The 13,647-nt window shown below is 41.7% G+C and overlaps 1 protein-coding gene across 5 annotated transcripts in view; it reads left to right on the top strand.

The window, feature by feature from the left end:
• The window catches only part of samd12 (sterile alpha motif domain containing 12), a 101,247-nt gene that overhangs the window by 173 nt on the left and 87,427 nt on the right, over window positions 1-13,647 (top strand). For 2 of the 5 annotated variants that reach the window (XM_056399526.1, XM_056399525.1), the window contains exon 1: window positions 496-876. The exons of 1 other annotated variant lie outside the window; for it this stretch is intronic. In XM_056399526.1, coding sequence (XP_056255501.1) covers window positions 816-876 — 61 coding nt within the window. In that variant the 5' untranslated portion in view covers window positions 496-815. Of the gene's footprint in view, window positions 1-495; window positions 877-13,647 lie in introns of those variants that run through there. 2 more of the 5 variants (XM_056399529.1, XM_056399528.1) reach the window with 2 other exon arrangements.

Here is a 13,647-nt window from a genome sequence, read left to right on the forward strand (position 1 = left end):
CCTGCGCTGTCCACGGTGGCGTTTCCGTGTTGTTTTATTTTCGCTTTAGCAGAAAGATAAAAGATAGCCACTAGTTTCAGTTACCATGATGACTGGAGCTGTGAGCTGTGTGGTGAGAACTGACTCAACCCAGACACAGTCGGGTCAACTGTGCGAGCCTGTGACTGGGTGATGTTGCAGCCTCTCTGCATTACGTGCACTGTCCTGGTCATCTCCTCGTTCCTAACCCCACTGTACATGTGAAATGATAAACCGCTGGTATTCACTGCGCTGGTTCATGGTCACAAACCATAAAGACTCGTGTTAACGCGCAGCCTCTTTCTGTGTCTATGTTGTTACTGTGTGCGCGCGCCTGGTCGTGAGCTCTGCGATTGGAGACAGCACTGGTTAACAGGTCTGCGACCGAGGAGCGTCCAGTTCTTCTTTTTTTTTTCTTTTTTTTCTCTCTCTTTGCATAACCATCTCCGCTGTGCCGGGTACTGTGTGTCCTCTGGGTGGGTGGGTCGGTGGGGGGTGATACAGGAGCCGCGCAGCGCTGAGATTCATATCAGGGACTAATCCTCAGAGAAATTGTTATTGTCTTCTGGATTCTGTTCTGTGTTGTGATGCAACAGAGCGCCGAGTGTGCGCTCATCCTGTTCCACAAGACCGGTCTGGTTTGAGATTGCTCATCTGGCAGCAGGTGGAGTGACATGTGGACCGGGGAAGAAGTCACCCGCTCCTCCCCGTGATTGGCAGCTAAACAGTTAGTTAAGGTGCTCGCTCCGGACATTAGAGGCGAGGAAAAGTGACAAGGGACAAGCCGGTGACACGGGATGCTCGGCCAATCTCCTCACCTTATCGGGGGCATCTTGTGGATCCAGAATCCAATGAGAGGTATGTTGGAGGGAGGGAAAAAGGAGGAGGACGTGGAGGGGGTGTCACATGCATACATGTGGGACTAGCTGTCTCCCTCAAAGGATTTTTCAAGACGGTTTTTTTTTTTCCTGTGCTGTTTGCCCATGCAGGTGTGATTGGTGTGAGACTGTGGCACTCCTACATTCCTACCCTAGATCAGGTTATTCATCTCTGACAGCCATTATACAGCTCATTTTATGCAAACACCAGTGTCCGCTTGACCCGAACCTGTCTCTCCTGTTCCTCCTTTGAGATTCATAGAAGTGGGCTTGTGTATGTGTGTGTGTGTGTGTGTGTGTGTGGGGTGTTGTGTTTACCAGTCAAATATTTATTTAGTGTGCCTACATTTAATAGCAAAGATTAAACAGCTAGAAGATCTGCATGCAGAGCGTTATTGTTGTTCTGCAGCATGCTTCTCATATTTTCCCATATTGAGGACCCAAAATAGACACATGTGAAGCTGCAAACATTTTTTTTTTTTTTTTTTTTTCCAGGGACCCCTTCTCCTGATATGTTTTGCTGATTCTAGTGAACTGTTGATACGCTGGGGTTGGAAATCTTTGATCACAGCAGTCCTTTTTCTCTCATCAGGCTAACTCATCAAGTAAATATTTAACTTGTGGAGAACCTCCCAAGCAACAGCTGCTCGGCATATCAAGAAATGCAAATTGCACCTTTCTCGCTCTGATGTTGTAGCGTCTTTATGATGCTGACAGCTGACCTACAGGTGTAAAGAAATTGCCACATGTTTCAAAGCTTGAAATATGTCTTCAATGATTTGCAGTGAGCACAGCAGCATCTATAACACTGCCAACCCCTCCAGCATATCCCCTCGTATAGTTTCATTCATGCATCTCTTGAGATACATCTTTTAAAGCGAAGCTGCCTGCAGATGCACACTTTGTTCCAGAGCTGAATACTTTATCCGTTATCCAGTTTCATCCATCTCTTCCTCACTTTCTCGATTTTTATACAGTATCTCTTCTTTTTAAATAAAATTGTCAGGTAGAAACATACTTTATCCTCTCTATAACCATGAAATTTCAAACTTATGCTACCACTTTATCAATGTCATCTAACCCTTTCACATAGACTCGCATTTAGAGCTTACAGAGTTATCACCTCTCACAACTGTTACTATAGGATGCCAGAGATAGTGTAATGCACTTACACCCTCTTACAGGTAAAACACAATCTCTGAAAGCAGGACACTTTTTTTTGTTTCTTTTTGTCACTGCTGCATAAATGCAAATGCAGAGTGTGAAATGCAGCGTCGATACAATTTGAGACTTTTCAAGCAGTTCAAGCATCTGTGGGGCAACTCGGTGCAGTCGGCCGTGATTCACCGACTTGTGTCACTGAGAGAGATGAATTATGAGTCACGTCCCTATCCAATGAAGCTGCAATAACTAATACGTTTGCCAGAATTAGTGAAAAAAAAAAAAGAAAAAGAAAAGCTGCACCTCTAAACACACAAGGTCAGATTTTGCAAGAGCAGCCAAAACATCCTTCGCAGCCCTATACTGCAGCGTGGCTTAAATACAATACTTTGACATACTTTCTCCTTTAAGACAGTGATGATAGTCCTTTGCCTTTTCTGCTACTTTATACTTAACTTCAGAGGGAAATATTATATTATTTACTCTTCTGTCCTGTCCTTTTCTTTGACAGCTATTGTTGCTTGTCAGATTTAGATATTACATTAAAAAAAAAAAAGAAAACATACAGTTACAAGCTTATACAGTAAACTACACTGGCACCTTACAAAAATGCACTGTCTAGTCAGGGCCCTCTGTCACATTTCAGATAAGAAGATATATCCTTCTTTCCCCATTAATCATCTCACGACCTCCCGGATTAAGCTTGCGCCCCTATGTGAGGGGGCCTGACCCCGAGGTTAGGAGCAACTGGGCGACATCACCTGACAGGACAGGAGCTCCATCTCCACCAGCTACGGTGTCATAGTGCTCACACGGTGATGCTTGAGTGTTAACAATCTAATAATGTACATTTTGATAATATGTCGCTCACAGAGGACACTTTTCTGCAGAGTGAGTGCAATTACTTTTAATACGTCAAATACATTTTGCTACTAATATATATGTACTAAAGCAGCATGTAAGTAAAGCATGAAAAAAGAATGTCAAGAATCATCCCTTCATTTTTGCATTTCTATCCTCTTCCCTCTAAGATGATACTTCCTGACCGGAGACAAAGCTGGACAGAGGACACTGATCTCCATTTCTAAGTTTGCCAGTGTTAGCTAAAAAATTCCTGTGATGTAATTAGAAGAGTTTTTGTTCATTTCTCTGTGGTAAAAGCAAAGGTGTCCATGTGGATGGACAAAGCTCGCTGCAGCATCATATCTCTTTTTAATATGGGACAGATATGACGTTTGAGAGAAATCCCAACTCTGCAGTGTCACTGTTTTCTGTTCCAGTGCTCCACCAACCCCTATAAGAGAGGATATAGGTCAGCTATTTAATAATTTATAACACATGAGAAGACAATAAGCTCTTTGAGACATTTTCATTTACTAAGTTTTATGTGTTTGGCAAATTCAGTCTCTGTGCAAGACAACAAAAAAACGGCACAAATTTCTGCAGAACTCTGTGCTGGTGATACTTTAAGCTGGCAAAGACTTTGGAGCGAGGTTTAATCAGGGTCTGTAATGGTGTGAAAATTTATAATCGCTGCTTTTAGTTCAAATTCTACAACATAATCTGTCTAAGGAGCGTTCCCTCTTGTGGAAGCAGGTTTTCTTTGTGTTTGTAAAACTGAATAGTCCTTGCAAGAGAAGAGGATGATGTATATGTGTGTCAGTGATTGTGTGGCTTTCCTTGACACAACTATTTTTACCTGCTAGAGATGAAACACAAGAGTGTTGAGGGTAGTTACATCATCATGTCGGACAGTGTTGGGCTCTCATGGTGAAACTCTGTGGCTTCTGTTACACATTCATGTGCAGGGACAGTAGATGTTCACATGCGGTCACAAAAACACAGCTAATCTCAGATAAAAAAAAATACAGATTCATATCACTTTTGATTGTAGTAATTGGGCATTGTGATCGCCGTTCATCAGTGACAAAGGCTCCTGATGACGGAAGATTTAGATCACTCTGCTGCCAGACCTCAGCACGGCTGGAGACATCATTGTCACAAGTACTGTTGCCTCATAACAGATGATGTGGACAAAGCCATGGCATATTGACTGAGGGCTGCATTATGCTGGAGAAGAACTGGTCCGTATGTGTTTATAGTTGATCCGACTGGTCTCGCTTGAAGGCTGAGTGAAAAGCTGGCCATCCCAGAGATACGGTACTGTCCAAATATGGGGATAATGGCAAACATTTACTAGCAGGCTGCTCTCTCTTCATAGCGTTGCACATGGTTGTACACGTGAAATGTGATGTAAGGAATGAAAAGAGAACTTGGGAGAGAGACGTTCAAATCCTTTATCGCCTCCGCACAGCTGTGTGTGAAGTGGATGTTAATGTCAGATTGCCAGTTTCGGAAAGTTACAGAAATGGTCTGACACAGACCCCTAATCCGTTGTCAGAGATGTGTTTGGAGAGGTGTTTCAGCATTTATATTATATTTGATTATCCAACACCAGCTCTGATGAAGACCAACAACAGCTTTGTGTCCAAAATGCAAACCACTGCGTTGGAACAGCAAGGGTCAAATTTAATATCGCTATAGGCAGGCTATGAAAAAAAGCCTCCATGACCTTAGGGTAACTGTGAACAGCTATGGTTTCCTATAGGCACAAACTAACATGTGAGAGAAGCATGTACCGAATGTAGACACACACACACACTTAGAAAAGAGCCAAGACCTGGAGCTCCTGTCCAGCCACAGCAGTGTTTACCCCCGTGGCTGAGGTTGTTCATTCACTCCTTCTTTCTTGCCTCTGTGCATCAAGCCCCCTTGATATGTCCTGCCCTGCTCTGCCTGGCTGTGCACCCATTCAGAAAACTCATTCCACATCCATCCCCAGGATCTAGCCCAGGAATAGAGTTAGTAGAATAAACATGTTTATTTCAGTCGGTGGAATAGGATTACATCGTTGTCAAGTTAATCAGGAGTTGCTGCCGTGAAGGAGCATCTTCTCAACCTCACTCAGCAGGAATGGGATTGAGATGACAGAAGATGTTGTAAATGTCACAGGAGAGCAGTGTTGTGTAATCATCCCTTGGGTGGACCTACGGCCATCTTTGATGTACCGTACTAAAGTGCTGCTGCCTGGAATTTAGAATGAGAGCTGGGCAGAAAATGAAAATAAAAATAGAAGTTGTGGGCACAGACTTGTCCTCTAGCCATCATGTCAACATTCACCTATGAGACCCCCCCCCCCCCCTTCAACAGACTTGAAGAGATTTTCTTGTACGATTGATAACCTGCAAGCACCTGGATGAATCTGCCTAACAAATGCCAGGGGTTTACTCATTACAATTCTATGGGCTCCGTCTCTGGACTGAGTGCTTTCAGCTCACGCAGCTTGCATCACTCTGTCTGACTGTCAGCTTGAGAGAAAAGCATCCGAGGGAAGGTAATTCAGCTGGGCCTTGTGCTCTGCCGGATACACCTGACAGACACTTTGTTTTGATGCAACATTGCCTTTTTTTCCCTCTTGGTTTCACACAGAATTTGTGGGCATAGACTCTTATAGTTCCACTTGCACAAGTGAAACACCAAAAAAAAGTTGACACCAAATCAAAACCGGCCAAAAAAAGGCACAAGAAATTTAATGCTGTAAACCTGAAACAATAAGTCTTTTTCACAGCAGACATTTTTGAACATGTCAGTAGAAAAAGCACAGACGTAACTAATAAAAGCTCCATTGTATTCAAATGCTTCAATCGATGCAGCTAAATGGAATTCAGTCTTCATTCATTTAATTGTTTGTGCCTGTACTTTTCCTATTAAAAAAGACCCATTAAATAATTACTCAACTGACAGAAAATGTTTATGCAAGAATAAATGGTTTATGTCTTTTTGTGCAAATATTGCCAAAAATCTCTGGTTCCAGCTTCTCAAATGAGAATATTTGCTGGTTTTCATAGTCTTGTGTTTTACACATTATATGTATTAGTCTTGTGATGGGTTTTTATTATTATTTTATTAATTATTCATCAAGAAAATTATCTGCAGATTAATCAAGAATGGAAATGGAAAGTATTTTTAACCATAAATAAAATTCTGTCGTCATGACGACACTTGTGTGATGTAGGATGTTGACATTTGGGAAGAGTACGTGTGCTGTCTTTCTTTTTGAAAGTCTCATATCTGTCTGTTAGATATGAAGCTACAGCAGGCAGCTAGCGAGCTTAACTCAGCACTCAGCCTTTTGTGCAGACAAAGCAGCTGAAACCTGTTGTTAGGTGGATTTTCTTACCTTTGGACAGAGCCATGCTGTTACAACCTAGCTGTTTCCCTGTCTCTAGTCATTACGCTAACCGTGTCCCAGCTGTAGCTTTGTATTTAACCAACAGACATGACAACTGTAGGCCTATAGAATAAAGAGTTGTCCGAATAAACATATTTACCGCCTGTTCTGAAATCTTTCCATTTGCTTCAACAGAGAACAACAGTAATGCTAATACTATACCATAACCTAACAAAGAGTAAGCCTCTCTCATTTAATTTACAACTATATTCTGGAGATGTCTGAATACTGAATGCAGCCCAGTGGAGAAGTCGAAATTAAAATTTAAAAGCACCTTTTTTCTTGTGAATTGTAGTTATTTCCCTATTCATGTCACACCTGCGCTGAGACTTCTGCCTCACTGTGTTGAAGTGTCACCTGTAGCCTCGGGATGCTTGTGCTCAATCGACTTGAATTCTGCGACACACTGTCTGCCATTTTTGCACTTGACACACTGTGTCAGATTCACTGCGATGAAAGAGAGAATAAGTGTAGATTTCCACATTCAGATCCGATGAATATGCAGATGAGGGAAGGCATAATGGTTAGAAGAGTGCAGCTTTGTGTTGTCTTGGCAAATTCACAGCAGCATCTGGCCTCTATTTAAGAGTTTTTTATTTTTTTTAATGCACTGCAACATTAACCTGGCTGACATCGTGGGTTCTTGTCTGTGTCACCAAACAGGGCAGAACAAAACCTACTGTACACAGTAGCTTTATCGACCTTCATGAAGTATGAACATCAGACAAATTAAACCCGAGGGAGGAGATATACAGTATATATTGCTGAATGTTCCAGTCATTCGTCGCTCTTTCCACCACAAAGCACTTCCACGCTTTTGTGCGCCTCTCTTCTCTCTCTCAAATGTCAACCTTTGTGCTTTTTGTGAATACTCTGCAACATTTGGCACCCCGCTGTGTTGAGTGCAGAAACTTGGCAGTGTGTCAGCCCCGGTCCCTGATGACCATGAAGTTCTCTGGTCTCCATTCCGCTGACTGATTGAAGCTGCAGATCTGAGACAGTTTGTGTTACAGTGGGCACAGATGGAGGGAGTCAGTGTCAGGTGAAGACTGTCATTACGATGTAGAAGCACTGCAGAGGTGATTCTGTGACGTCTTTGAAGGTGGAATTGGAGATTAGTTCCAACAGAAAATGTGCTGTATCAAAGGGTGTTCAGATGTGAAGCAAGGCCATTCAAGTGGAAACTTTTCGAGTAGTCCTACTTGACTTACTAGGCTGAACCAGGGTGCAATAATTGATATAAATCAGATACTAATAAGTGTATTCCTCCACTTCCAGCACTGTGGTCTGAAAGCAGCAGGATAGCGGTCTGGAATCACTTAAATGAAACCACCAAAATCAGTCAAACTGTTCATTATATTATTATCATTATATTGTCGTATATGGAGTATATTATTTGTGGTGCTGAGATGCTGAGAACCTTGTAATGCATCAGTGAAATAGGTAGAGTGCTCAAAGGCATGACTCAGAAACAAAAAGTTAAGGTAAAAGCAAAGGTTTGCAATGTGTCAATGCAAACATTGGCTATGTAGCAAAACTTAAATGGCTCCTTTTACAATGGATTGGTCACATCATGGCTGCTAAATAAGGTACTATCAGCCCCTCGGCGCCTGCACAGAGGAGAACACGAACATTTTTGCAGCAGTGTTTGTACTGTACCTTCATGCTGACACTGTAGTTGCTTTTCATTGGGGCTGACATTGAGAAACTTTGGTCCAATCATGACCCTGCACCATAAACGTATCTAAGCTAAAAATAGACAGTGAAAAGTATTTGCTTATTCCAGTTAATGGATTCCAGTTATGGAAAAACTTCAGGTCTGTAGTTGCTGTTGTTGCTATTTGGTTGCAGGAAATATATTAGATACGTACAGCATACTGCCTTACTAACGATACCCAGCGAAATCAGAAACTGTCCCTCTTTGTCTGCTATAGTTCCTGGTGTGGTGGCCAAATAGAGGAAGTTTGTGTCCCTAATCAAATATTAATAGATGTTAGTCTGAATTAAGACCATCTATTTTTGTCATCCTTTTACTGTGTGCCTTTGAAGCAGAGCACGTTAACAACTTTATGCCAAGGATACATGCTTCACGGCGAACCGAAGTGAGCAGCGGTTATATTTAGCCCCTATGTGTTTGTGCTGTAAAAGTGGGTCATTTCCCTCTGTCTTTTTCTTTCGAGCTCTGTCTCACTGACTCATTTAATCTATCTTTCTTATTCTCACTTTCTATCTCTCTCTACAACTTTCTCTTTTTTTTTTTTTTCTCTCATCCCCTTTAACTTCGTCTCTCTTGCCCCTTTTTTAAAATTTTTTTGGTCTGTTGTTTTTACCCTCCCTCGCTCTCTCTGCAGCTGAGAAACGTTCAGAGCTGAGCACATCTGCGCCTGCTTGACACAGGACCAACCAATCACAGTTGATCGAGCCCCGGGCTTGTAGAGGGCAGTCTGTGAAGTTTGAGCACAGTTAACTTTTGATAGGATGTCAGGGTGAATTAAGAGCCCCACAGAGAGTCTAGCTGGCCCGCTAACTCGTTACATGACTTCACTTTGATAGTTAGCCATGCAGTCACTCCTCATTGTCTCAACAGCGGACATATGAACACAAGCAGATTTAATGCGTATATATGAGGAAAAAGGGGAAATATTTTAAGTGAACACTTGCTTGCATGTTTCATGTTAATTATATGCTGCCCCCAACGTTTTCAATGTACCCAATAATTGCGATTGTATCCCTGAATCTCTTGTCCCAGTCAGTTCAGTCTAGCAAGATTCTTGTGTTGGCATTGTATGCATTAATGAATGTACTAAGGCCACAGAGCCTAAGAGGACCCTGACAAGAATTCCTGCAGATGTCACATCTTGTTAGTAATGGGTCATGACCAGGCTAAGCTTATGCAACAGCCTTGAATTTAACGCTTGTTTCAGTAACCTGCTAAGCCTGCATATAGTGGAGCAAGATAGCGGTTAAATGAAAACACATTAAATTGACAGAAAATAAGCTCAAGCACTAATAATCTGTTTGAACCTATCCCGCTAATGAAGCACGCAGTGGCAACAAATTTGTTCAGGTTTGTGCTTTTCAATCCAGTGACAACAACAAGAGTTGACCCACTGAAAGCTCTGCTCGGTGAGTGCTACCCGAGATCACCTGAGCATCTTCAATCAGATTGCGGAGACGGCTTATGAATTTTAATCGTTGCAGGAGAAAGCCATAAGCGGCAGGTCTATTAATGAATCACGGATCAGTCAAGGTAGCAGAGTGATGCCCTACTTATTTCAGTGTTTGAAGCAGAAATACCTAAACCATGTGCGGCGGGAGGAGGAATACCTAGTTGGCTTACATAACCTTGTGCTCTTATTCCTCTGAAAGCAGCAACATCCATTCTGTCTGACACCTACTGTAAAAAAAAAAAAAAAAGTCCAAGTAAGCTTCTGTGTAACATGTTGTTAAAATAATGACAGTTACAGTTCACATCCTTTCTCACTGAGCGGAACATAACATAACATTGTTTTAATCTTTGTTTTTGCAGCTCCACTTCAACTCAAGGGCTTTTCTACCTCAAAGGCTTTTGCTGAGGCGCCCTTAAGCGACATGATTAACTCTTCATTGCTCCAGTGGAGCTGTTCATTGGCCAATACTAGAATGTTGTATATAAAGGGATCAACTTTAAAGCAACAATGAAAAACTAAATTGGCATTTGTGACACAAACAGTCCTTATTAATGATGTTCAGGACTCTCACTGTGTGGCAATTTCCACTGCTGATGCTGCTACGACACCAGAGTTTGACAACAATCTTTTTTTAATAGCTACTTCGAGGAATGAAAAAGGTATTTCTACAAAGTCCCTTTTCATTTAGCAAAAGAAGCCAGATTTCCCTAATGTGGTCTCCAAACACAAGCAGCCTAGTTTATAAAACTGTGTGAAATTGAAAACATTTTTTTATTTAAAGCTGGAACTGATTAAAGAAGAAGTAAACAAGATTAACACACTTCCCATCCCAGCTTTTGGCACTTGACCGTTTTCTTGACCAAAACTAATTGAGATTTGATACCCAGCCATAATAATGTCATTGTTCTGCTATTAAAGATGCAATATTTAATTTTTAAGTAGCATGGGATCGTGGGAGTTGTTGTCTTTCCCACCATTGCTGTCATTGCAGTCAGCTTCTCCTGGTTAGGATTCCTTCAGTGTGAGTCGTTCAGGAGGTTTTTACCAGGAGCCAAATTATCTGCAGAGGTCTCCTCCTGTCCAAAACAAATGGACCCGGCGATAAAATAAATAAATAATAATTACAGCAGTTTCACCTTAAAAACCTGTTTCTCTGATGTTTTTGGCAGACAGAGGGGCTGCTAACTGAGCTGCCGCTAAAGTTTCCTCAGCTTGTTTCTCTGATAAGTTAAGATCCAGACGTCTGATGACAAAAATCCTTCATTCATCCAGTTAATAACGACCAAGATCCAAAAAGTCGATCATAAAAATGTGGCTTGAAAATCGACCGCTTCTAGAAGATGCGCAAAGAGGATGAATTAAATCAAATGTTTGAAAATTGCTGGTAACATTTGGGATAATGTAAGTGCACAGCTCAAGAAGATATACGACACAGGTGATTTTTAGACATTTCAGTGCAGAAAAGTTACATATTATATCTTTGATGGTCACATCAGTGTGCCCTTTAGTAAATTCATCATTAGATTCAAACTAAGACCCCGTGAGAGATTTTTGTTGTGAAGGGCTTTAAAAAAGAATAAACGAGAACGAAGAGATCATCCATACATGCACGTCTCCTCTGTCTCTTGAACTTAATCTCACTGAGCAGCAAGCTCTTCCTACAGGCTCCTGTCCAAAACATCCTATACTCCAGGCGATGTGCTCCTCTCGCTGTCTCTTTCTACCCTTCAAAGATATTCTAATTAGTACTTTAGTAAGCGTGTAACAAGGATCTGACTGTGTCTTCTGTCCCCCCACTGATGGAGATACTCTTTCCAAGGTCCTCAGGGTAGACAGCTGAGCGGGCGCAATCTCCTCACATATTCACACACTCTTCTCACATTCGTTCTAATTTGGAGAACAGTGGATGGACTCGGTTGACAGTTGATTTGCTAGGTTTTGCTGCTTTCCTCAGAGCAGACTGGGTGAGAATCAGCAATGCATGCAGTGTTAGGGAGGCTTTTTCGCAGTTTGTGCGTGCGTCTTTATCCGTGTACGTACGCTCTGTGTTGTGTAGGACTCTGTGTTCGCCGTTGTGGATGCATACAAATTTTTTGCATGTGTATATAGCTGTGCATGCACGACAGATGGAGGGAGCTGACTAGCACTGTGAAAAATGTGTACCAATCCACATATTTATACCTGCACTTCTTGGTTATTTTCAGTGTTGGAGTTTTATTCTTTTTTTTTTTTTTTTTTTCTCAGCCGTGTGACAGGGGCTGATTTCTGATTCAGCTCTAAGACACTGTTAACATATAAAAAGAGTAACAGCTGCGTGGATGACTGAAATGTCATTATGCTAAGATCCTGCCAGTTTTGGTGCCAGGCCACCTCTTCAAATTCCCAAGAGCTTCTGTTGGCACTGCTGGTTTGGTTCGGGAATGAATGCGCCCACGTCCGTCTTGTCCTGTGAACATGACTCTTAGCGGATGGTGATTAGCCTTGTAAATTTTTTTGGTGAATGTCCCGGAAGCAGGTAAAAGACCAAAGGTCTCATGGCTGCAGTGCAGAGTTTGTACATCCTTCACTTTTATCTGGCCTGGCTCACTCTGCCCTCTTTCTCTCGCCTTTTTTTCTGGGTCATACAGTTGATTCTACTCACAAACAATTCATTCTGCTCCACTTTGAGAGTCAGCCAAAGAGAAGAAGATCACTATGAGCCTGAGCGCCCACACAGAGCAAACTTCACTTTTGATTATGGACCCACTGCTGGTTTCACTTTGAACCAGCTTGTGCTGTGAAACACAAGCTCTGGCGTTAAAACAGAGCTTCTCCCATTGCTCCCTTTTGAAACATGCATTTCTTTTAACTGGATTTCTGCCATGGATGCAATTTTATGGGACAACGAGGAGACATGTCGGCCCCAGTACCTTTTTATACACATAATTTCCACCCCTCTATTAACTCTTGAGTGTTCAGTTGGATAAATCCACTTGGCCATTCAGTAATATGACTTAGGCTACTGAAACTGAGCAAACATACAGTATGTGTTACACATCTGATACAGTGGAGCATAGAATCTGTGGATCCTTTAAATTCCACTGTAACCACATGCGACCTTAACTTAAATGTTTCTTATTAATATAATCCTGTGATACTGTGATATTGTCCACGGCATTGCATGTTGATTCAAAAATCAGTGATTTGCTTGGTGTAACATGCAGACTAAGGCAATGCAGATTGCATAGATTGTCTTCATGTTTATTACTAGTATTCTGACGAACATATATAGATACAGCAGATTCTCTAATGTGAACACCATATTCACTCTCTGGGTGAGAGCTGTTGGAGCAAAGTAATTACAGCTGGGGCAGTGGTAGCTGAAAGGTAGACCGGGATGTCGCAGTTTTGATCCACAAACTGGCAGGATAACTGAAAGAGCTCAACTTTCCCCTTCCACTGAGGAGCTCTTGAGCAAAGGCCTGTAATATTATTGAAATTCCAATACGGCCAAGTGCAATATCACAATCACAGGAGCTGCATTTTTGTTTGACAAAGTATTGTGTCACAACATACCATTATAAATGAAGCATCATGGTGCTACACAGATTCCCTGGCCTATAAAATCATCGTCCAGACATAAGGGAACATATTTCTTAGCCCCAGCAAAATTCAATCAGCATATTTTTTAATATTATTTCAGTGAAAAATAAATTCAGAAATTGTGACTAGCATTGCAAGATAATTGCAAATTTTTTTTCATTAATTTTTTCAATCAGCTCGACCACCAACTGGTTCTGTGAGAGTTCAGTGGCCAACAGATCAGACTGCGCAGTTCGCAGATGCGAGTGTATGTGTGAACAGGTTCCTTTTGAATATGAGAGCATTGAACATGTCAGCGAAAACAACAACAACAAAAAAAAATACAAAAAGCAACAGCTCCATTTTCAGTATTCTGCGGGTGAGAGCTCAGTAAATCCTGATAGCTGGTAAAATTCAGACTCGGTAACAGAGACGCTGAAGGTTCTAATCCTGTCTGGCTATGTTTTATTTCTCTTCTTCTTCTTCAGCAGCAGCAGCAGCACTCATCTGGTCCCCACTCCCTGTGTAATGATAAAAGACAAAAATGATTAAGCTGTATATCCTGATT

The sequence above is a fragment of the Seriola aureovittata genome, chromosome 16 (genome assembly GCF_021018895.1).
Source record: "Seriola aureovittata isolate HTS-2021-v1 ecotype China chromosome 16, ASM2101889v1, whole genome shotgun sequence".
NCBI classification, from domain to species: domain Eukaryota; kingdom Metazoa; phylum Chordata; class Actinopteri; order Carangiformes; family Carangidae; genus Seriola; species Seriola aureovittata.